Source organism: Sapajus apella, unplaced genomic scaffold, assembly GCF_009761245.1.
Source record: "Sapajus apella isolate SASKATOON/1434 unplaced genomic scaffold, GSC_monkey_1.0 scaffold52, whole genome shotgun sequence".
Taxonomy (NCBI): Eukaryota; Metazoa; Chordata; class Mammalia; order Primates; family Cebidae; genus Sapajus; species Sapajus apella.
In genome coordinates this window covers 15,812,193-15,834,318 of record NW_022436992.1, presented here as the reverse complement: position 1 = coordinate 15,834,318, position 22,126 = coordinate 15,812,193, and the positions used below count along the sequence as shown (strand labels likewise).

The window sequence follows — 22,126 nt, the reverse complement described above, 5'->3', positions numbered from 1 at the left end:
CCTAATTTCAGAAAGGCAGAACTCTAGCAGTGTTCCCAAATGCCAAGAATTTTCTATGTCATGTTTTCTGGGACTTAAGTTATTCTCCTTAAACCTGCCATGATTTTGTTGAAAAATATCCAAAATGGATGCAAGCCTTGCCCAGGGAGAGTATCCTGAATGTGTGATTCCCGTTTTCTACAACTCAGTGAGAGAGGAAGACGCTGACCAAGAGGAGAGCAATGATCACTGCTCAGCAGAGAGCACCTTCTCAGGGACTTGGCATTTGAAACTGACAAGACATTGATCTCAGTGGGTCAGCTGAATTACCTACTCTTCTTGGCTGTCTCTTCCCCATTCTAGCCATTCTCTGTGAGTTTAGTTTGTTTTTTTTTTTTGAGACAGAGTCTCGCTCTGTCACCTAGGCTGCAGTGCAGTGGTGTGATCTCAACTCACTGTAGCCTCTGCCACCCAGGCTCATGCAATACTCTCACCTCAGCCTCCCAAGTAGATGGGACAACAGGCATGCGCCACCATGCACAGCTAATTTTTAAAAAAATATTTTGTAGAGATAGTGTCTGCTATATTCCCCAGGCTAGTCTTAGAACTCCTGGCTCAAGCAATTCTCCTGCCTCAACCTCCCAAAGTGCTGGTCTGTGAGTTTAGTTCTGATGACTGAGTCTAGCTGTCTGAAGATGCTGAACTGCTGAGCTCCAAAGAGGGCTGGCCTCTCCGCTGCACCTCTGTGCTAGACTTCTTCAGCACCTGTGAGAGGCCCAGCTGAGCCTGTGGCCAGCAGAGGAAGGGGAATCTTCTCCCTCATATGGTCCCACAAGGGACCACAGGAGGTCTGAAGACATCCCCCCAGTTCTCTGACATTATCATGTCTGGTATTGGTGGCCACTCTGGACACTTGCCCTCTCACATTTCATATACGCCCATGGATTTGTGCCATCCACATAGCTCTGATGGCTGGAGGCAGTGTCTGACTGCATCTCAACTCTGCTGAGCAAGGGGTACACGTAAGACAATAGTAACCAGAAGCCCAAAGCAACATTTAGGTCAAAAGAACACGCATGTGTGTGAAGGTCTGTGTGTACTCATGCCTGTGTGATGGAAGTTGGGAAAGATGCCCCAATATTCATTAGTCACCCTCCTTGTACCTTCAGTTTTTATACATCTTGTTTCTTAGTGCCCATGCAGCTTCCAAAGGTAAAGATTATTGAGGTCCAAGCACATGAGGGCTATTTCAGTTTCCTGAAGTTGCCGTCACAAATTATCACAAATTTAGTGGCTTAAGACAACAGAAATTTATTTGTTTACAGTTTTAGAGACTTGAAATTCATAGTCAAGGTGTCGGCAGGCCATACTCCCTCCAAAGGCTGTTTTGTGGCAAGTCCTTCTTTGTCGTTTCCATCTGGTGGCTCCAGGATTCCTTGATATGTGGCTGCATCACTCCAATCTCTTCCTCCATTCCTATGGCATTCTCTCCTGTGTGTGTGTGTGTGTGTGTGTGTGTGCACGCGTGTGTGGGTGCACGCGTGTGTGTGTGCACGCATGTATGTGGGGTCATTTTGAATCTGTGTCCTCTCTTCTTCTGTTTCTTATAAGAACACTTGTCATTGAATTTAAGCTCACTAAGACAATCCAAGATGATGTCACCTTAAGATCCTTAACCCAGCACTTGGGGATCCCAAAGTGGGTAGATCACTTGAGGTCAGGAGTTCGAGACCAGCCTGTCCAACATGGTGAAACCCTGTCTCTACTAAAAAGACAAAAAATTAGCTGGGTATGGTGGTACATGCCAGTAATCCCAGCTACTCAGGAGGCTGAGGTACGAGAATCTCTTGAACACGGGAGGCAGGGGTTGCAATTTGCTGAGCTTGTACCACTGCACTCTAGCCTGGGCAACAGAGTCTCTCTATAAAAAAAAAAGCCAACAACAACAAAAGAAAAACAGATCCTTAACACCCCAAATGTCACATTTACAGGTTCAGGGTGTTGGGTGTGGGCCAATCTTTCAGGGTGCCACAGTTTAATTCACTATAAAAGGTGACTTATGGCACAGAGTACTTATGGTACGTTGCCTGAATTATTTCCATTAATTTTCAAACAACTTTAAGAGGCATGTGCAAATTATTCCCCATTTTTACAAGTAAAGATACCAAAATGCAGAGAGGGGAAATAAGCCTCCAGGGTCGCACATCTAGAAAGGGACAGAACCTGGGCAGGGGTGCTCCAGAGCCTGCTGTAGCCACTGGGTACCTTGCCTGGCTCATGGAGCTGGTCAAAGGCAGCATTGTCACCTCCTGGTCACTGTCTTCACCTCCACCTCCTGATGTTATCATCATCCTCAGTGGTGTTCATATCCAGTCAGACAGACCACGCAGCACCATAGAGGCCTCTCCCTCCTGGGCTCCTCAGGTGCCCATTCCTGCAGTCACACCTGGACCATCCCATCCTCAAATCTAGATTCTAAACACATCTCTCCATCCTCCCCGCCCTGCAGGTCAAGATTCTCCACTGCCTCAGTTTCTTGGCTTCCTTGAGAATTTCAATGCAGTGACTCCCCCTCCTCCCTCTTGAGCCTCCTTCCCAGCTCCTCTTCCTTCTCTCCTTCCTTCTCTGTCCAGCCTCTGCTCCATGGTTCCTCATCATTATTCTTGTATGAATTTTCTCAGCAACTCTGCCTTTCTATCCTTTGTCACAGCCCCTTGGCAAAATCCCAACCCTGAATGAACCCTCCCATCCGCTATCTCCATGCCTGCTCCAGAACTGTTGCCTGTTCTTCGAGTTACACAATAGGGCTGGCTGATTTAGTTCTAAATTCATGATCTTGGCCCACGCACTGGCCCTCAACACTGCCAACCCACCGCTCTCTCTAGTAGGCCACTGTCCGCTCCTAGATGACAATGTTTCTTCTTCTCTTTGTCCTCTCACCTTCTCTTCCACCCTGCTCTCTCCCTCTACTTCCAAGGGACCCCATGACTTCACTCAATTCTCATCTTCCCAATACCAGACTAGGACCCACCCTGGCTGCTCCTCTCTTCTGCTTCTTCCTATGCTGATGGAGAAAGTCCCTCCACCTGTGCTCTGAATTCATTCCCTCCAGCTCCTCGGGAACTTCTTGCCCTCGTTGTCCCTCTCTGGTTCTCTCACCAGTCTCTTCGTTTTTCTAGGCAAGTCCAGTCAGCACCCGACATGCTCCTCCCACCTCCAGTTCCTCCTACCTCCAGCCCCTCCCCTTGACAGCTACTTCCCAATCCCTCTGTTTTCTTTTAGAGTCAAATTTCTCCAAAGAATATAATTTGGTTGCAGTCTCCATCTCTTAACTCCCATGCACTCTTGGACCCACTGAAGCCTGGCTTTGCTCCCCTGTACTGAGACTGCTCGCGCAAGGTCACCAATGACTCCATCTAGCCAGGCCCAGCCCACTCTTGGACTTCGTCTTAGTCTTGTGACAATATTGACCCCTCTTTCTGCAAACCCTTGCCTCTCTCAGTTTCGACCACATGCTGTTCTCCAGGCTTTCCTCACACTTCACTGGCTGGTCCTCCTTTCCAGCCCTCCTCCTTTTTCTGACTTCTCCTTGGTCTTCCTTAGGCCCTCTTGGGTCTTCTTTCTTCACTTCACAGGTGAGTTCATGAAATTCCATGGATTTAAATACTATCTGTATGCTGATGATCCCAAATCTATATCCCCAACCTGGGCTTACTCGAGCTTCCTTCTGACTTGCAGACCCTATTGCCTGCTGACATTTCTACCTGGGGATCTCAGATATCCCCAAACTAGCACACTGAGAGCAGACTTTCCATCCTCCCAACTCCACCTTTGCCATTCCAGTAAAGGGCAAGGTGCCCTCACCCCATGGGACTTGAGCCTCTCTTCTTGATTGGGTCCTCTTCTCTCTTTATCTAAACCATCAAAAAGTTGTTCTGGTTTGCGCTCTAAAGTCCATCTTGAATCTGTCTCCTGAAATAGCCTGGAAAACACAGCTCTGCCCTCCACCCTCAGCTCAGGATACTCCCTGGAGACACTCCTCTTCCTTCAGTTCCGACCTTTCCCCACCCAAGCCTTTTCCTACCTTTCTTACTTAAAAGTCTTGTGCCTGCCATGTTTTTCTCTTGCCTGTAATGCTCTTCCCTTTTATTTATAGAGCAGCTATTCTTCCTCCTCGTACGCCACAGTTTTAAATGCTGCCCATTCAAAGAGGCAGTCATTAATCAACCTCATGTAAAGTAGGTCCTTGATATTCTTTATCTCAGCCCCTTGGTTCTTTTCTTAATTTCCAGCATCACAACTTATTTTCCTTTTTGCGTGTTTGGTTTTGTGATTGTTGTTGTTGACCGTCTCTGTCTCCCTCACTTGCACATAGGATCCAAGAGCACCCAGGTCTTGAAGATGAACACATTTTCAGGATGTAGAACAGTGCCTGGCATGCTACAGATGTCGAGTTAATGATTCGATGATTGCAGATAGGAAACCAAGATTTAAACCCCATCGGTCTAGCTTCAGAGCCCTGCTGTCTTCTCACACTCCACATGCCTTCCTTCAGCAGATAGAATTCTGGAGGAGTTCAGGGTAGGAAAGGGCCCTCTGGGTGGGAGGGTCAGAGAAGGCTTCCTGGACGAGGGAAGCTGGATTTAGAAAGGGGCGATCCAGATGTCCGCTGTGTCCTGCCTTCTGATCCTACCAGGCCCAGTGACACTCCACCCCAATCATGGTGAAATGACACTGAGTCTGATTTGAACTTGCTCCTCACATGCATCTAGCCTATGGAAGAAGAACACTGAATATCAGCTCTTCTGCTGGCACCTTCTTTTCAGACATTCAGAAGTTTTTCAAGATACATGTGCCTTCCACTCACTCCCCACCTCCAGCTATCTCCATTCCTTACTACCTTCCAAATCCTGCTGACTTCAAGGTCCGGCCCCAGCCCTCCTCCAGGAGCCCTTACCCAGCCCTTCTGCAGACCATTCACTCCTCAATGTTTCCTCTTCATCTGCTGTCTCAGGACTCTACTTTTCTCCCATGCCCTGGCATTGCCTTGCTGGCTTCTAAGGGTGAGTTAGGTTGCATGGCAGGAACAAAGCAACCCAGCTGTCGGTGGCCAAGTGGTGGACACTATCAGGGCAAGGGGCAAGGCCTTGCACCACACGCCCACCCTGGTTTGGTGGGAATCTCTGCTCGCCATCATCCTCCTTCGAGGATATTGGCTGATAGAGCCTCTGCCATCTGGAGCATTGCCAGGCATCAGGGGAGGAGGAAGGGAACGTGGGAAATTCTACATCAGCTCTAAGAAGCACCCACCAAGTGCTTCATGGTTCTTCTGCGCACATTTTATAGGCTAGAGCAATCACATGGCCATGCTTAACCTGAAAGGTGAGGAGAGGTGGGAAGTAGTGAGTGCAATCCTATAATGCAGTCAGAAGAAGCAGCAAAGGAAATATTGGTGGATAATCCTTGTGGTTACCACACCACATTAAAGTTCTAAAATGTTGGCGGCTGTGTTTCTTCTTATGCTTTCTCTTCAATGCAGTGCTTAGCCAGCTTGGACCAAGATGCTGAGTGAGCTAGGACCCCACCTCCAAGCCTGGCAAAGACTTCCTTTCCTCTAAGATAGGCTGTGATGCAAGAGGTAGTTGAGAATTTTTGCTGAAGCTATCGAAACCCTGGCAGGGTTTTGTATAAAATTTATGGGAGCTGACCTCTCCTTGATCTTTGTTTTTGAGCATCAAGCGCCTTTTCTTTTTCTGTTAGTGTTCAACCCCCTCCATCTTCACCCCCATCTTTTAGGTCTCTCTAGAACCGGCTGTGGTTTGAATGTTCAGGTTGAATGATCTTCTGCCTGACCCTGAGAACACAAAGTGCCTCCTTTCAATTGGCTGGAATGTATGGAGACCGAGCACTTCTCAAAGGCCAGCACTGAGTTCAATGCTCTCTCAGATCACTGGATTAATTCTTGTTACAAATCAGCCGGTGGAAGCTCCATTGTTCAGGGGATTTCACAGAGGAAAACTCTAAGGTTTAACAACTGACCCGAGGCGCTTGGCTGGTGGGCAGTGTCTCTGGGCACCTCCCTCGCTGACTCCCCCACGCCACCTGCCTCGTGACTGGGCGCTTGGCTGAAGGGGTGAGTGGGTGCCAAAGGTCAACCGGGAAGCGTGTGGCCAGCTCCCTGGGGAACTAAGTGTTCTGTGTGGGGGCTGAAGTGCAGAGATAATGGTGGAATTTACCTCTCAAGACGGCAGGGCTAAGTGTGACTTTTGTTTGATAAGCTTGGGTTTTATGTCTTTAGGAGCAAACAAACAAACCATAAAGTGGCAGTCTGTTGGAGTGAGTCCCAGCTGAGCTTGCAGGAAGGGAGAGGCTCTGGGCTCTGCCCTGGGGAAGAGTGAGAGGGTCAGGCACAGTGATAGTGGAGGGAGCTCATAGAACTTTCCTTTCCTCATGTGAAAAGTAAGTCAGATTCTGTGGTAATGACCCAAAGCTCACTTAAAAGGCTCATTAATGAGGAAAACACTAATAGTAAGAACAATGACTATATTACACTGATGCCACGTGCCAGACAAGAGAACTTTCTATGTATCGCCCATTTTAGATGTGAAGAAAGTGAGGCTTAGGCAAGTTTAAAATGCGCCCAAGCTTATACAGTTAGTGAGTGATGGAGCTAGGATAGGAGCCCAGCAAGACGTCCAGGCCCTGCGCCCAGCCCCTAAGCTTTACTGTGGAATGTTGGCAGTGATGGTGTAAGAGGGAGTGGCGTTGATAAAGATGGCGATGATGATGATGGTGACGCCAAACTCCTTGCTAACTGGTTACTCCATTCTTCGCTCCTTCCAGAAGTGCAAGCCTTCCCTGGCTGCCCAGCCATAGGGGATAAGTAGCTTTACTTGTAGGGGAGAGGTACCGGGTGAGCATGAGCCCTCTCTTATCTGTTCAGTTCCATTTCCAGGGCACACGGTGCAGCGCCAGCCTGGGAGGCCACCCGTGCAGACGTGCTGAAGGAAGACATTTTCCAGGGCCAAGTTGATGCAAACTCTGTGGAGCACAGCTCCCCTGCCCTGAGGTGTTTTCCTGGCCCTAGGCTCTGGCCAGCCCTTTTCTCTCCAACCTAGCATGGTTCCCTTTGCTCCATCTCATCTGCCCAGCCTAGAATGCGCTGTCTTGACCTTTCCACCTGCTTAAAGCCTACTCATCCCTTAGGGCCCATCAAGAACATGCGGTTGGTTGCTTCATTCTTTCATACGTTCATTCATCCATTCATATTTTTCAATCATGTTTGTGAATTTTCTGCAATGTGTCAAGTATGTGTGGTGTAGAGGGCCGAGCATGGGTTGCGGCTAGACACAGGTTCGAATGTGTCTTTTCTCAGCCGTGTGACTGAGCAAGTCGTGCCCTGAGCTTCAGTTTTCCCCTCTGTAAAATATGGATAATCAGTGAGACTGTGTGAGCTGAGAGAACCATAAGCACTAACTTTCTCCCACAAGTGCCCTTTCTCACGCCCTCTCACACCCTCCCTGCATCCCCGGCTCCCCCAGCCACTGCTTGAGTGGGAGCAGGCTAATTCTGCAAGTCAATCAATGATCACAAGGAAGGCTCCGGGGCCCAGGGCTGGTCTTCTCTTGACTGTAGCATTAAGACCATGACTAGATTCAAGGCAAAGTCTCAACAAGGGCTGGTTGGGTCCCCAGACCACTGTGCAGTTCCATGGAACACAGGCCTTCCTGGGTATCCAGATCAGAGTTGGGGAAGGCATGTAGGCCTTCAGGTCTTAAGGGCCAACCTACTAAAGACTTGTCAAGAGAACGGAGCACAGCTCCCTCCTGCTCCAATCTGAGCCAGCCTAGGCAGAGCCAGCATTCAGTTATGGTGACACGTCCCAGCCAGGCTGGGTGAGGACACCTGGGCTCCCTCCATGTTCCAGCAGGGACTCCATGTTCATCCTGATGGGGACCGGCCCCCTGAGGGAAGGGGAGCCCACCTTGGAGGCCCTGCTGTTGGCTGGTAGAGCCTTTTCCTCCTTAGGGGCTCACTCAACCTCATGAGCATGGATGAGCTTCTCAGGAAGGGACCCCAATCACCAAGACTGAAACCCATTTTCCTCCCGTACTGGCGATCATTCTCATTTGCATTGGACACAGTGGTCGCTCATTGCCCACTCTTTCTAATATGCTTGCGCTTTCCTCTGTGTTAGCCATGCAGGACAAATGCAAAGGGCAGCGAAGAACCTATTTTAAAAGCCTGCAGGCAAAAGGACAGTGGACTGAGAAACCAATACCTGCTCCCCCTGATGATGCATTTACATCATCTGAGAATTTCATCCCAAATGAGAGGAAGAGACAGGGCTGCAAATGAAGGGAGGGAGAAAAAGGAAAGCTCATGACAGGGAGAGACTGAGAACGGGAGAAAGTAGGCCCTGTGGGTATAGCCCTATCCGGCTCACATGGGAGGTGATGACAGAGCAGAGGATTTGCCTTTTGCTCATGAGGAGAGGAAGTGATGGGGCTTCAGGGCTGCTCTGGGGCTGCAGAGTCAGAGCCCAAGCCCTTATCAGGGTCCCCCAGCCCAAAAGGCAGAATATGCAGCCAGGGCAGCCTCTGGACATCATCAAATCACACACAAAAACCCAGGGCCTCCATGGGAACTGCAGATTCTACAGAGTGTGTGGGTAGGAGGGTTGGGGGTTGAAATTTTATTCTTTCATCCTCCTTCCTTGAAAACTCTGATCACACACATTCTCATGCACTCACTCACCCATGCGCATGCCTCTTCAATACCTGACCTATTCCATCTTTGTGAAAAAGAACCAAGATGTTGTCTGTGAGGTATGTCTTCACTGAACTTAGACAAGACCAAACCTACCTCCTCTCTCTTTGCAAAAACAAATTGCATTTACTTTTCTTCCAAATCCAACAAAAATAAATTTAAAATGTTATAAATAGTTATTGAGCTTTTAGGCATTGTTACAGTACTGAAAGTGAGGCAGTGGTTACCTGGCCCAGGTACTTCACTTTAGCCTAAGTCCAAATTAAAGTGGATTTTTCTCTTCTAGTGATCTGTTGATGTATAGTGCACCATCTCAAACTCAGTAGCTTTAACCATAACACCAATTGTTTTTTATCAGCTCTCATAGTTCTGGGGGTGGACTGAGCTCAGACGGGCCACCCGGGGTCCCTTTTGTAGTTGTGGTCAGGCTAGGCTGGAGTCAGCTGAAGGCTTCTGTGCTGACAGGGGTGGTGGTGGATGGTGGTCAATGTTGTCTGTCAGTGAAATCTCAGCTGGGCTGTTGGCTGGAACACCTCCGTATGGCCTCTTCATGTGGCCTGAGCTTCCTAACAGCATGGCAGATGGGTTCCAAATGGGAGTGTCCCAATATGATCAGGAGGAAGCTGTACTGCCTTTCATAACCTGGCCTCAGAAGTCACAGGATGTCACTTCTGCCATAGTTGCAGTTCCCTCCAGATTCAAGAGGATGGACAATGAACCCCACCTCTCTTTGGGAGGAGTGAGAAGACCATTTGGATAGGAGATCTTATTGCAGTCATCTTGGCTAATACATTTTTTCTATGTTTTTAAAGTATGGAGGTGGTGTTCTTTTTAAAAATTATCACCCTCCTTATCACACTGCGTCAGTGTACATGGGTCATGAGTTCCTCAGGCCAGCCCTACCCTTTGCAAACCTGTTCTGACTTCCAGCTGCACTAACTTCTCCCCCTCCCATCCAGGCCCCAGGGTGTTCAACCCAGAGCCCAGAGGCCTGTGCCCTCCTGCCTTGGGTCCCACGGGGCAGGGCTCCAGTATTGTCACTGTTGTCCTCATTCCACTCTCCCACTTATCAGTACAGTGAAAATTGCTTGCAGTCTGCAGACTTGGGTGTGAATCTCAGGTCTGCCTTTACTCCTTACCATCCTCCTTCATCAAATGGAGATGAAATTCTCTTCCCCTCAGGACCACCAGGTAGGTGGAATGAGAAGTGGCAAATCACTCAGTTTATGGAGAGTTTCTAATGCTGGTGGCCAAACTGGCTTATCGCCCTCCCGCTTTGTAAAGCAGACCAAGCACCCTTTACTACTATCATCACATGCATGGTGCGCATGAGGAAAGCAGGCTTTGCGGGACTGCCAGAGTTGTCCTAGGTGTTCTCTCCACCCAGTCAGCAGCCCAGCTGCTCTGCTCCGTCTCATGTGCTGGGCATTGTGCTGGGAGCTCCATGCACAACCAGAGAGCTGCCTGTTTTCTGCATGTCGAGCACACACCATGCCAGTTTGCCTAGCCCATAGAAGAGGCTGGGCGTGGTGGCTCACACCTGTAATCCCAGCACTTTGGGAGGCTGAGGCAGGTGGATTACCTGAGTTTAGGAGTTTGAAGCCAGCATGGCCAACATGGTAAAACTTCGTCTCTACTAAAAATACAAAAATTAGCTGGGCATGGCAGTGCATGCCTGTAATCCCAGGAATCTGAAGCAGGAGAATCCCTTGAACCCAGGAGGTGGAGGTTGTAGTAAGCAGTGATCGTGTCACTGCACTCCAGCCTGGGTGACAGAGTGAGACTCCATCTCAAACAAACAAACAAAACTGAAAAGGCTTAATACAAGTGTGTTGGATGGAAGAGCTAAGTGCTTTGAGGCAAAGATGCCTCTTGGGGAGCTCTTGGGCTCTGTAAGTAACTGTTGGAGAGATCTCCCCAGAACTGGCTCCCCTAGTAGCCTCAGGCTTTGATTCACAGGCCACAGTTGCTATATGCCCAGGTCTTTTCAGGAACATGCCTGTGTCCAGGTAGGACCGTGCAGAAGCTATAATCCAGCTTTAGTCCTAAAAATGCTCATTACCTTTGTGTGGCATGCCACATTGAATCAGTTAGAGATTCCTACAAGTATCCTCAGATCCTGATTCAGCAGGGGTGTATGAGGACATCTGCATGTCAAATCTCCCAGGGAATGCTGGGCCAGCCAGGCCAGGGACCCCTAGAAGCTCCACCTCATGTAGGAGCACAGCAGCCTGGTAGAGTGGTTACAACTGTGGGCTCTAGTGCTGACAGCTGGGGTTTATTTTCTGGGTCCTGCACTTTCAGTAACTGTGGCACCTTGGCTTGTTACTTAGACATCCCGTGCCTCAGTTTCCCCATCTTTAAAATGGAGATAATGGTGGTGGTGGAATCAGGATGCTGTAACAAGGATTAAATGAGTTGCTGCACTAGAACCTCAGCTTATAGCAGGCATCCTACAAAGCAGGGTGGCTGGGTGGGGTGTCTAGTTTTTGGCTACCTCTTGTGAGTTCCTTGAGTGTTGGTTCTAACGAAGCCAGAGTCTTGGCCCCACTTGCGGGGGGAGGGCAGAAGCCTCTCTCAAACTCCCCCCCAAGACATAGATTCTTTTCTCCCTGGGAGCCCACAATTCAATGGAGACAACATAAGCCAGACATACACACAAGAAGGATTTTTTTCCAAAACACAAATGAGTGCAAAAGACAGTTTCTATGGTTACTACACACACCTTAAAAAAAAGGAGAGAGATGTATGTGTGTGCTTAACTAAACAAGACAGAACCCAAAGACAACTTTGAGATTGCTTGCAGTAGACAGGTAGGCAGAGGGAGGGTGGGAAGAGGGATGGGCTGCCCACCACATGCCCTTGGCGTGGCCTTGACCCACAGCCACTTCTATGGCTGAACCAGGAAGCAAGAAGCCTCCCGTGGTTGTCAGCCACACAGTGTCAAGGGCCAGTCCCTTCCAGGCCAAACCAGAGATAGGGATGTGATTCTCCAGTTAATTTTAGTCAGCTATGAAGTCTCAGTCCTGCTTCAGGGGTAGGGAAAGAGATCAGTATCTGTGTGGCCTGCAAACATCACACATTTCCTAAAATGTGGCATGTTCACTGCCTTGCTCTTCAGCTTCATTGGGTCAAATGAAGATTCCTTTTCCCTGGAATTGCTCTGTGACTGTCAGGGCTTTCAGAGAGTGAGAACCTCACTCGAGGATGCTGCGTATTTGTGAATTTATCTTCTCTTTAAGGTACAGGCCCCAGTTCTGGCCCTGGGCAATTTTCCTGTATTGTCTTGAGCCTGGAGCTTTCAACTTGGGTGGGTCTCAGAAATCTTATTGATTTCTGCTTCTCTGCCCTCTAAAAGAGATAATTTTACTCCTAAACGGGTTGAATCTTCTTCTGAGGATGGGCCTAAATTCTTGCTAAATATACCTGAATTAACTCTGTCACTGTCTAAATATTTGTGTGTCCCCATAAATTCCTATGTTGAAATCCTAACCCCCCAGGTTATGGTATTGGAGGTGGGGCTTTGGGGAGGTAAAGAGGTCATGAGAGTGGAGTCCTCATGAATGGGATTAGTGTCCTTATCAAAGAGGCCCAGAGCTCACTTTTGCCTCTTCTGCCATGTGAGGACACAGTGAGAAGACAGCAGACTACCAACCAGGAAGAGGATGCCCACCTTTATCTCTGACTCCTCAGCTTCTAGAACTGTGAGAAACAAATGTTTGTTGCTGAAGTCACTCAGCTTATGATATTTTTGTTATAGGAGCCCCGACTGACTAAGACAAAGTCCTTCAGTGGAGATCTTGGGAGAGCTGCACATCAACGTCTTCCCTATTTCCATTCCCTCCATTTCCTATTTTCTGCAAATTGCACACCCACTAATTCACTGGGTATCTAAGTTGCTTAATAGATAAGCCAGAGATGTGTGGCTCTCCATCAGATCCATAAAGAGTAGTGGGGGTGTAGACACGGCTCTGTGAATTCTAAGATGCTGGCATCTTTCAGGATGCCTGGACACTCCATGAGAACAACTGTGCTCTCACCTCCTGAGGTGTCCGCCTCCTTTTGCACTGTCTCATTATATTCTGAACAGCCCTGTGAGGCTGGCAGGGTGGTCACCATCCCCACTTTGCAGATGAGGAAGTGGAGGCTCAGAGGGGGTGTGCAACTGGGCCAAGGTTGTAGTGTCAGTGAGTGATGGGGAGCCACACTGCACCCAGCCTGTCAGTCTCCATGAGCCCTAACCTCTGTGGCTCTTATCTTTGTGGCTCTGCACAGAGATCATGACCATCTATGGGCTCGATCTGAGTGCGCTTAGTACAGATCTCTGCCGCTGATACTGTAAGACAGTAGATCTCAACCCTAGCTGCTCATATAAACCATCTGGGGAGCTTTAAAAATTTCCAGTGCCCTGGACTGTTCAGCAAACCATTTAACTCAGAGTCTCTGGGAGGGGAAATCAGGGATAGATGATTTTTAAAGCTCTCCAGGTGATTTCAGCAAGATTAAGAACCACACCTCTGGGCTGAATCAGCAAGAATCAGAGGCTCTCTATAGGGGGCTGTCCTTACATTTTAGTAAGCTGATTTGATTTCTGCCTGATTGATTACCCTTATAGGTAAACTGGACACTGCCCTTTTGCCATTGGAAGGAAGTGTGTCTTGATGCATTCCTGGTTTTACCATCGAAAGCCAGCCACAGTGCTTACTGGACCACAGTCAGAGATTGTTCAATCAATACTTGCTGTGCCAAATCCCAGAGAATTATTTCTGGTAGTATTCTCCAATCTGTGGCCAGATGGTGCTAAACGATGTTGGCCCCACAGCTGTACTTGGTTCTCAAGGATGGTGGCCCTGTGGTCAACTCTGCTTTAAAACTGCCCTGGTTCCACTCTGCAGTGGCATGAAACCAGGAGCCTGAGGGTCCTCCCAGAGCTGGGAGAATGGGCAGTGATTGCAGATCCCTCTCTTGAGACCCATGTAATATGCTTGAGTGCCTTGTATAGCTTCCATGCCTGTGCCTACAGGATAAGAGGCATGTGAATTCTTATTTATGTAAGGCAAAAAAAAAAAAAAACCTGAGATGTTGAAGGAGCCAAGATCCCTAGGGCAATAAGCCGGCTAGCACATCTGCCCTACTGTAATTTGAAAGCCCAGCCTCTCAGGTAGGCAAGGTCTAATGTATGCCGGTCTGATTTTGTTGAGTTCTTTTTGGTTAAAAAGATTGTGAAGACAAAAATTAGAGGAAAAAAATACATAAACTCTCTATCCTTCCAGGCTTTACCCAAAACCGTTGGACTCCTTATATACTAACACTTCCACTTCCTGCTTTTTTAACTCACTATTTTGCCACCCTGCTACACAGGCCTCAGTAAACACAAGTTGTTCGACCATCCATTAAGACTGCATTCATTTCTTCACTGTTATTTTTCAATGAACATTTTCTGCATGTGATTTTTTTTCTGGACTGTTTGTTTAACATAAAGTTAAAGAACTAGAATTACTGAGTAGGAACTTTTAAATGACTCTATTACTAAATTGCTTTCCAAAAGAGTTATACTGATATATGTTGCCATCAATAGTAGATACCTGTCAGATCCCATAAAACTTCACCAGGATTTTTTGTTTTTTGGGGTTTTTTTTTTGGTGGCTTAAAATACAAAATGATAACATGGTGGTGGTGTTATATGGGCTTCTTTGATTTCTAGCAATTTCCATTCCTTTATTGATTCATGCATTCAATGATGGATATGTTTATTGAATGCTTATTCTGTGCCAGACACCATTCTAGGCACTAGGACACAGTGAGCAAAACATAAAAATCCTAACCCCTGAAGAAGTTACTTAATATATATATTTTTTCTGTACTCTAGCAACCACATGGCTTGTTAAGAGTAGGGGCAGGGCACTCAGGCAATTTCCATGCACACATTTAATTCATACAGCTTAGTGCTGCAGAGGCTTCACAAAACCCTTTTTTCAGGTGATGAAGTGCAGGCTTGCCTTGCCTGACGTCCCTCACTGAACACAGAACCCTGGGTCCCCAGTCCCTGACTATTCGGCACTGTTCACCCTCCCTGCATAGAGGAAAGTCAGGCAGAGCTCGAGGAAGACTGGGCTGGTCACTGACCAAAGTGCCAGGGTGTGAGGGGCACCATACAACCCTGTCAATCTCCAGAAGGCCACAACTACGCCTTCCCAGAAACAAACTCTCCTCCAGATAAAAGTCAAATAGTGAAAGCTGTCTGTTTCCAGGGCCACTAAGGGCTAGCTTGCTAGGGTAGCCGATTCTGTCCTGCCTGGATGCAAGCTGGAGGATTCTTGATCTCCAGCCTAAGTGGACCACCTATTCCAGTGTCTAGTTCTGAACCTGCCAATTCTATAGCTCCCGGCCTAAGTGGACCACCTATTCCAGTGTCTAGTTCTGAACCTGCCAATTCTATAGCTGTGCTTTCTCTTGAGAAATAGAGTCTCAAAAACATCAAGAATATTCTCCATAACTGCGGTTAAGCATTACAGCCCATAGGATGTGTCCTGCCAAATGCCCTCACATCTGTGCTTGGGGTGGGAGCAAGAGGCATCCCCTGTGGTGTGGCCTGCCTGAGAGGTTACGATTTCAAATCACAGTAGGGCAGATGGGCTAGCTGGTTTATTCCCCTGGGGATCTTAGCTCCTTCGATATCTCTTGTGGTCTTTTTTTAAATTTTAGCCTCACACAAGTAAGAATTCACACAGCTCTTATTGAAAACCTAGAAAATGAATACAAACAAAAAAAAGGAGGCCAGGTGCGGTGGCTCACACCTGTAATCCCAGCACTTTGGTAGGCCTAGGCCAGCAGATCACCAGGTCAAGAGATTGAGACCATCCTGCCCAACACGGTGAAACCCCATCTCTACCAAAAATACCAAAATTAGCTGGGCATGGTGGCACACTCTTGCAGTCCCACCTACTTGGGAGGCTGAGGCAGGATAATTGCTTGAACCCTGGAGGCGGAGGTTTCAGTGAGCCGAGATTGCACCACTGCATTCCAGCCTGGCAAGAGAGCGAGACTCTGTCTCAAAAAACAAAAAGTGTAAATAAACACTGAGAGATGGCTACTGTGGACATTTTGCTGTACCTCTTTAAAGGTATTGTGTATGCATGTGTGTATATAGGACAAGAAATAGATAGTGCTATGGTCTGAAAGTGTACCTCCAAGATTCACACCTTGAAACTTAATTGCCAATAGGTGAAGAAGCCGTGAGGGCAGAGCCCTTACAAGCAGGAGTCATCACTTTCCAAAAGATGTGTGAGGGAGCTAGATGTTCATGCTTTCCACCATGTGGGGATGCAGCAAGAGGCACCATCTGTGAAGCAGAGGGAGCCTTCATAGAACCGAATCTGCTGACACTCTCAACTTGGACTTCTCACGCTCCAGAACTATGAGCAATACATTTCAATGGTTTATACATTCCCCAGTCTGAGGTATTTTGTCATAGCAGCTCAAATGGACTAAGACAGATGGCTGGTTAGCTAGATATGCAAAATGGGACAATTACATTGCATACTTTTTGTAATATCCTTCTTTTCTTCTCAGGATTCTACAGTGATCATCTTTCCATGTTCTTGAATATCTTTCTACAATGTTTGCATGGGTGCATGGTATCTGTGGAATGGAAAACTAGCATATTCATCCAGGTCACTTCACCAACACTTATTAAGGAAAGTGTATCTGACAGCTTTATCCAAAAAGAAAGATTAATTTCAATCAAGAGCCCTGTAATTTTGTTCCCAATTTTCATGGGACCAAAAAAAAAATGCTGATGATGGTTACTGACTAGTAAATTTGTTTTTTGGAAGGGTCTAATTTTCATACACAGTGGATTTGCCACGGAAACACTGAGGATGTGCACAAGAGCCCTCTTGGATCTAGAAAAGGGAAGAACTTCGAAAATGCATCACACTGCTTAGGTACTAGTGAGTTTACTAGTGGGGGGATATCATGTTGTCACCACAGACAAAATATGCTTGTTCCTTACTAATCTGTTTGAGTAAACCAGTGCCTTGGACTGATGCCCTTTTTCCTTGAGGAAACAGTGTCTCTTGATAAGAAAAAAAAATCCTTTTTTTTTTTCTGTCTTTCTGCAAAGAACATGACACTCCAACATTGCTACAAAGTGTTTGTGTTTTGTTTCAATCTTTCTCCAAATGCAAGTATAGATGGAACATGAATTTGGAGTGAAAAGTAAAGTTTGTACTTGTTTTGAAAATATCTTTAAAAAATAAGAGTTTTTGAACAATGAAAGTATTGATAAAATCACGCGTCTGAAGTTAAACACACTCTCAATCACCTCACTCATGTTTCCTGTTTTGGTTAACACATTTTAATTGACTTCAGTCTTCCCACTGCCGCTCTTCCACCTGCAGCTCTGGACTGAGCGCCATGCATTGTCTGGGAACTCAGAGCCGGGAACTTCCGGCAGAGTCTGGAATTGTTACCTGTTGATGGGTACGAACCATCTCCACCAGTTCTTATGAGAAGCTGCCTAGCAGAGAATTCAATGTAAACCTGAGCCAGCTTAGCTAGCTCATACAGACAACTGCGCTGCTTATTCCTCTGGGCCACTGGTTATTACCCCTGGTTGTTCATTAGTCATCAGGGGAATTTTTGAAAAGTATGGGAGCCTGTCCACATCCAGGGATTTGGCTCTAATGGGTCCTCAGTGAGCCAGGACATTGGTTTGGATTTTGCTGGTGTAGTTCCCCTCTTCAGGAGTTTTGCTCTGGAACATGCTGCATTTTCCCAGGCCCAGTGCAAAGAAGAATGTCCTCCATGGATGGTTGATCAGAATTTAAGGGATTGTTTGTTATGCTGCTTTACTACCTGACTGTTCACCTAGTCTTTTTTTTTTTTTTAAGGTAACATGTGAAAAGTTTATCTCTCTGAAAAAATAGATACAACAATGTTAATGATAATAGCAGTTGTGGCTCATGGAGGGGGTTCCATTGGCAAGCCCTGGCTCCCTTCAGTCAAGGCTCACCAGCTGGTAAGGCTGGACTTCCATTTTCCAGTAGATACAGGAGCATGGTGAGCTAGAATCACAATGGCAGAAACTGCTGTCATCAAGCTTAGAGATACACTCTGTCTTTCTCCTGCCTCCGCATGGTCTTTAATAGTTTTTTTTTTTGTCTTGATGGAAACAACATATTTCTGTAATACATTCATTAAAGCTGCTGCTTATCCTCTTTGGAAATGAACAGAGACTACATTGCAAATAAACGTATTTATTCCCAAATTGACATAAATAACATAACAATGTTATGTATCATTGGATTTCTCAAGGCAAAAACGGGAAATCTCTTTGGTGTGGATGAGTTTCCAAAGATGGTCACTGTCCATTCATTCTTTCCTCTATGCACTTGGCACTACCCACTGAGAGGTGGAATCTACCCCATGCCCACCCCTGCCTCTGGCCCTGAGCCTGGATGGGCCCTGGAACTGCTCTGCCTGAGAAAATCCTGTAGGACTACATTCTGAGACTTTTGAGCCAAGGCCTTAAGTGAACTGGCAGCTTCTGCTTTCTTCCTTCCTTTGGGCCCCAGCCTCCATAAGAAGCCTGGGCCGCATACAGAGGCATGTGAAAGAGAACCTAGGCACCATGGGGACAGCCCCAGCATGAGTTGGGGTCCCAGCCAGCAGGTAGCACCTACCATCAGCCACATCAAGGGGGACTGCTTGGAGGCTCCAGCCCAGTTGAGGCCCAAATGACTGTAGCCCCCGCCAATGTCACATAAAAAAGGAAACTTGCCAAGGAGTCAGCCCACAGAAATAATAAAATGACTGTTGTTTTTAACCACTACATTTGGGGATGGTGGCAATAGATTAAAAACAACAATGACAATAAAACACTTGGTGCTGTGGCTCGCTCCAGGTTATAGCAATTGTATGAATCAGGGTTCTCCAGAGAAAGAGAACTAATAGGATGGAGAGGGAGTGAGAGAGCACCTGAAAGCTGCAGGGGAGGCTGATAGGCTGGAACTTCTGGCAGGAGTTAATGTTGCAGCCTTGGATCCTAAATCTAGAAAACTCGGGCAGGATTTTTGTGTCGTAGGCTGGAGGAGAATTCTCACTTCCTTAGAGGACCTCAGTCTTTCTCGTCAGACCTTCGACTGATGGAATGAGGCCCGCCCATGTTAGAGGGCTAATCTGCTCTCCTTTACTCAAAGTCTGTTGATCTCAATGTTAATGACATCTAAAAAATGCCTGCACAGAAACATGGAGACTGGCATTTGACCAAACAGCTGGGTACCATGGCCTAGCCAAGCTGACATATAAGGTTAGCCACCGCAGCAGTGAACCCTGGGAGTTGCCCTGGCTTTCAGGCCTGCACGCGGGGCCATCACTCCTCGGCTACTGCTGGAGACAATAAACGAACGGGACACGCCCAGGGCCAGCCACGAGCCAGGTGCCATGGGACAGCCTAGCTTCAGTCCCTCCAGTGGAGGAAAGATAACCACGGTCAGCACCATCTCCACTTCCCTCTGGGTGAGTTCAGCCCTGAAAAGAGAGGAGGGGGATTTGCTCGCTTCTACACCAGAGATGTAAGGAAACCCAGATTCTGAACTCACCCCTCAAAGTGAGGAAAGTGAGGGCCAGGTGGGACTCAAGCTGGCCACTCATAACTAAATGGTGCTTTGTACCAAATGGCCATTTCTACCGTTCCCAGGTTGCTGGTGATACTGAGCTGCTTCTAGAAAGGGATGCCCAATTTAGTTTTATGTGGAATTTAGTTTCAAGGACAACTAAATAAAAAAGAGCAACTCTGTACAGCGTTTGTAAAAATAGACAACTGATGGACTGCTCTCTCCTCTGGCCTGGTCCTCTTCCAGCCCCCTGACCCCCTTTCATCAGACTGGTCTTTTCAAAGCACGATTCTGATCATACGATTCCCTTGCTGAAAATCCTTTCTTGGCACCTTGTCGCTCATGGCAGTTTCTCAAAATATGATGTGTGACACATCAGGTGGCTTTAGGTGGCATACAAGTGGATGCTGTTTATTTTGATAGTGACATTTTGGTTTTTATGGTCATCTTCTATTTAGGACAAGTAACATGGTTTTTCATTTTTAGTAGTGGCATTAAATGGGTTTACTTCTCCGTTGGTCTGAAGAACAGTGTTGGGTTAACAGCGATTTGGATGGTGGGAAATGGCAGAATCCCAGAGATGGACTCAGCCGTGGGGAGTAGCATGGCCTGGGGGCCCTGCCAGGTCTGCCTGCTGCCTCCTCTCCTTTCGTCTCTCCACTGGAGGCCTCACCTTGATCTCCCACGTAGCAAAGAGCCAGCAATTCCCAGGACCACACCTCATGACATTGCTAATCTCACTGTCTGGAATGCTCTGCCCCCAAGCCCCACTTCATGGAAGATTCCTATTTATCTTTCACATCCCAGCTCGGGAGTCACTGCTTTCACGAGGCTTTTTCCAAATTGTTTCCTTCCATGGTCCCTGCAGCACAGACCTTCCCCTGTGTGTCTCCCACCAGGAATAGGGACTGTGTTGGGGATGTCCTCAGAAGCTTGGATACTTCTGCAGGCCTCAGGATGGGAGGAAAAGACCCTGTCACACTGCTGGATGGGCACTGTCAGCTGATGTCTGAGGGCAGGGTATAAAAGGCGGCTACCTGCTTTTTGACATAAGTGCCAGGGCAGCTGGGCGCTGTCTGAAAGGGTCCTTTCCCAGGCCCAATTTCCCAAACCCAGGGAGAACACCTCCCATTTTCCCCACTCCCCTCCCTGCCCCCTAACTTCTATTTTCCAGAGAGTGAAGACAAGAAGAGGCCTGTGTGTGATATGTCAGAGTGCCTCTCCCAGCCCCGTGTTTCCCTCACAGCAGGGAGATCCTTCCTGTACAGCCCCCTCCAGAAGGAGCCAGATCAGTATCATTGTTTGCACAGAGAGATACCGTCCTACTGTGATTGCCAGTGATAGCAGTATGGGTTGTGGAAAGCGGGGCAGGGGGGCAGGGGGCGGTCTGGACTGGGACTCTGCCTGCTCCATAGCTTCTGTCATGTGGAGCAAGAGTGTCACAAGCTGTGGAGCATGGGGCTAGTCCCCTTACGTGAAAGTGGGAGGCAGACAGGGTTCTGGGGGTTTCCGGTTTCTGCGCCTTGACACCTGACAGGCAGCTGGTCTCAAAGTTCAGTTCTACCACTTAGGACTACAATAGCTGGGCTCTGGCCCTTGGCTGCCTGTCTGTGAAGTGAGTGTCTGGATGGACACTGGTAAGCTCTCCGCATGTGTAGCTTTGCTTTCTTTTTGACTCTGCCCTTCCTTTGCTGCAGGGAGAGGGACTGTCAGCCAAGGGTGCGCCCATCAACTGGCTGACCAGAGTCTATGCCCCCAGCCACAGTGATTAGCCTTCGAGTGGCCCAATTACAGGCCTCTTTGGGTAACTGGTGTGAGCCCTGGGAGAGAGATCTCTTATTTTGAACTTGAGAGTGTAAGGATGAGGCAAGAAATAAATCTAGAGAATAAAGTGAGCACAGGAGAAAGTACTGCTGAGGAGAGAGGAGGACAGAGGAAGGAAGGAGGGATCTGAACCCAGGAACACAGCCCCCTCTGCTTGGGGTGAGAAATCTTACTTACATTGGGGCTTAAGGAATCAGTGGATGGGAAAGAAAGCATTTAATTAGATGCTTGGCCAGAGTAGCCCAAAAAAGAATGGTCCCCAATGCCACTGTCTCCCAGTCTGCCTGGAAAGACAGGCAGGAGCAAGTGGTTCTGTCACTGTTCAGAGTCTCAAAGAAAGCCTGCCTCTCCACTGAGGGGTCACCCTGGTGCCCTTGAATTATGGCTGGGCATGGAGAGTCCCCGGGGCTGTGGTTAGGGTGCTGTCGATGCCATCTGACACCTGTAGAGGCTGATGGAGGAAGCCAGGCACGCTGTGAAAGAGGGCATGGATATTCTAGTACTTTCTACAGAGAAGCTGTTTTCACTGTAGGCTGCCAAGCTGGGACTGGGCTGCTCTGTCAAGTGGAGAGAGGCCCTCCTCCCAGCTGCTGGAGGAAAGGCCATCCAGACTTTTGTTCTAAGCTGGTTCTGGACCTGTGGGAGTTCTCGAACTTCCTGTAGCCTCAGCCCCTCCAGAAGTGCTCCTTTCTGGCACATGGGAGAAAAATAGAAAATGCATAGCTCCCTGCTCTCCTCTTTATTTTGCTCTACAGTTTAAAAATTAATATATAAATCACATAGAATAAAATCTGTATGTAAAAAGCAAGTTTATGTGTGGCCCCATGCAACCATCACCCACACCAGGATCCAGAGCATTTCTGCCACCCCAAAGGAGAGAGTCCTCTCCTGTCCCATCCAGCAAACCCCCCTCCTCAGGGGTAACCACTACACTG

The 22,126-nt window shown here is 47.8% G+C and overlaps 1 protein-coding gene and 1 long non-coding RNA gene across 7 annotated transcripts in view; one reads left to right on the top strand and one right to left on the bottom strand.

Moving 5' to 3' along the window:
• The window catches only part of BCL2L11 (BCL2 like 11), a 71,610-nt gene extending 57,789 nt beyond the window's left edge, over positions 1–13,821 (top strand). For all 6 annotated transcript variants that reach the window (XM_032243750.1, XM_032243748.1, XM_032243744.1 and 3 more), the window contains one exon: positions 13,364–13,821. In XM_032243750.1, the coding sequence (XP_032099641.1) occupies positions 13,364–13,552 (189 nt within the window). In that variant the 3' untranslated portion in view covers positions 13,553–13,821. The remainder of the gene's footprint in view (positions 1–13,363) is intronic.
• Positions 539–21,187, bottom strand: LOC116526999. Its single transcript, XR_004258338.1, has 3 exons — positions 21,177–21,187; positions 14,184–14,188; positions 539–633 (listed from the first exon to the last, which is right to left on the bottom strand). It is a non-coding gene; the product is annotated as an uncharacterized LOC116526999 (long non-coding RNA).
• Between the last annotated feature and the right edge of the window lie 939 nt (positions 21,188–22,126).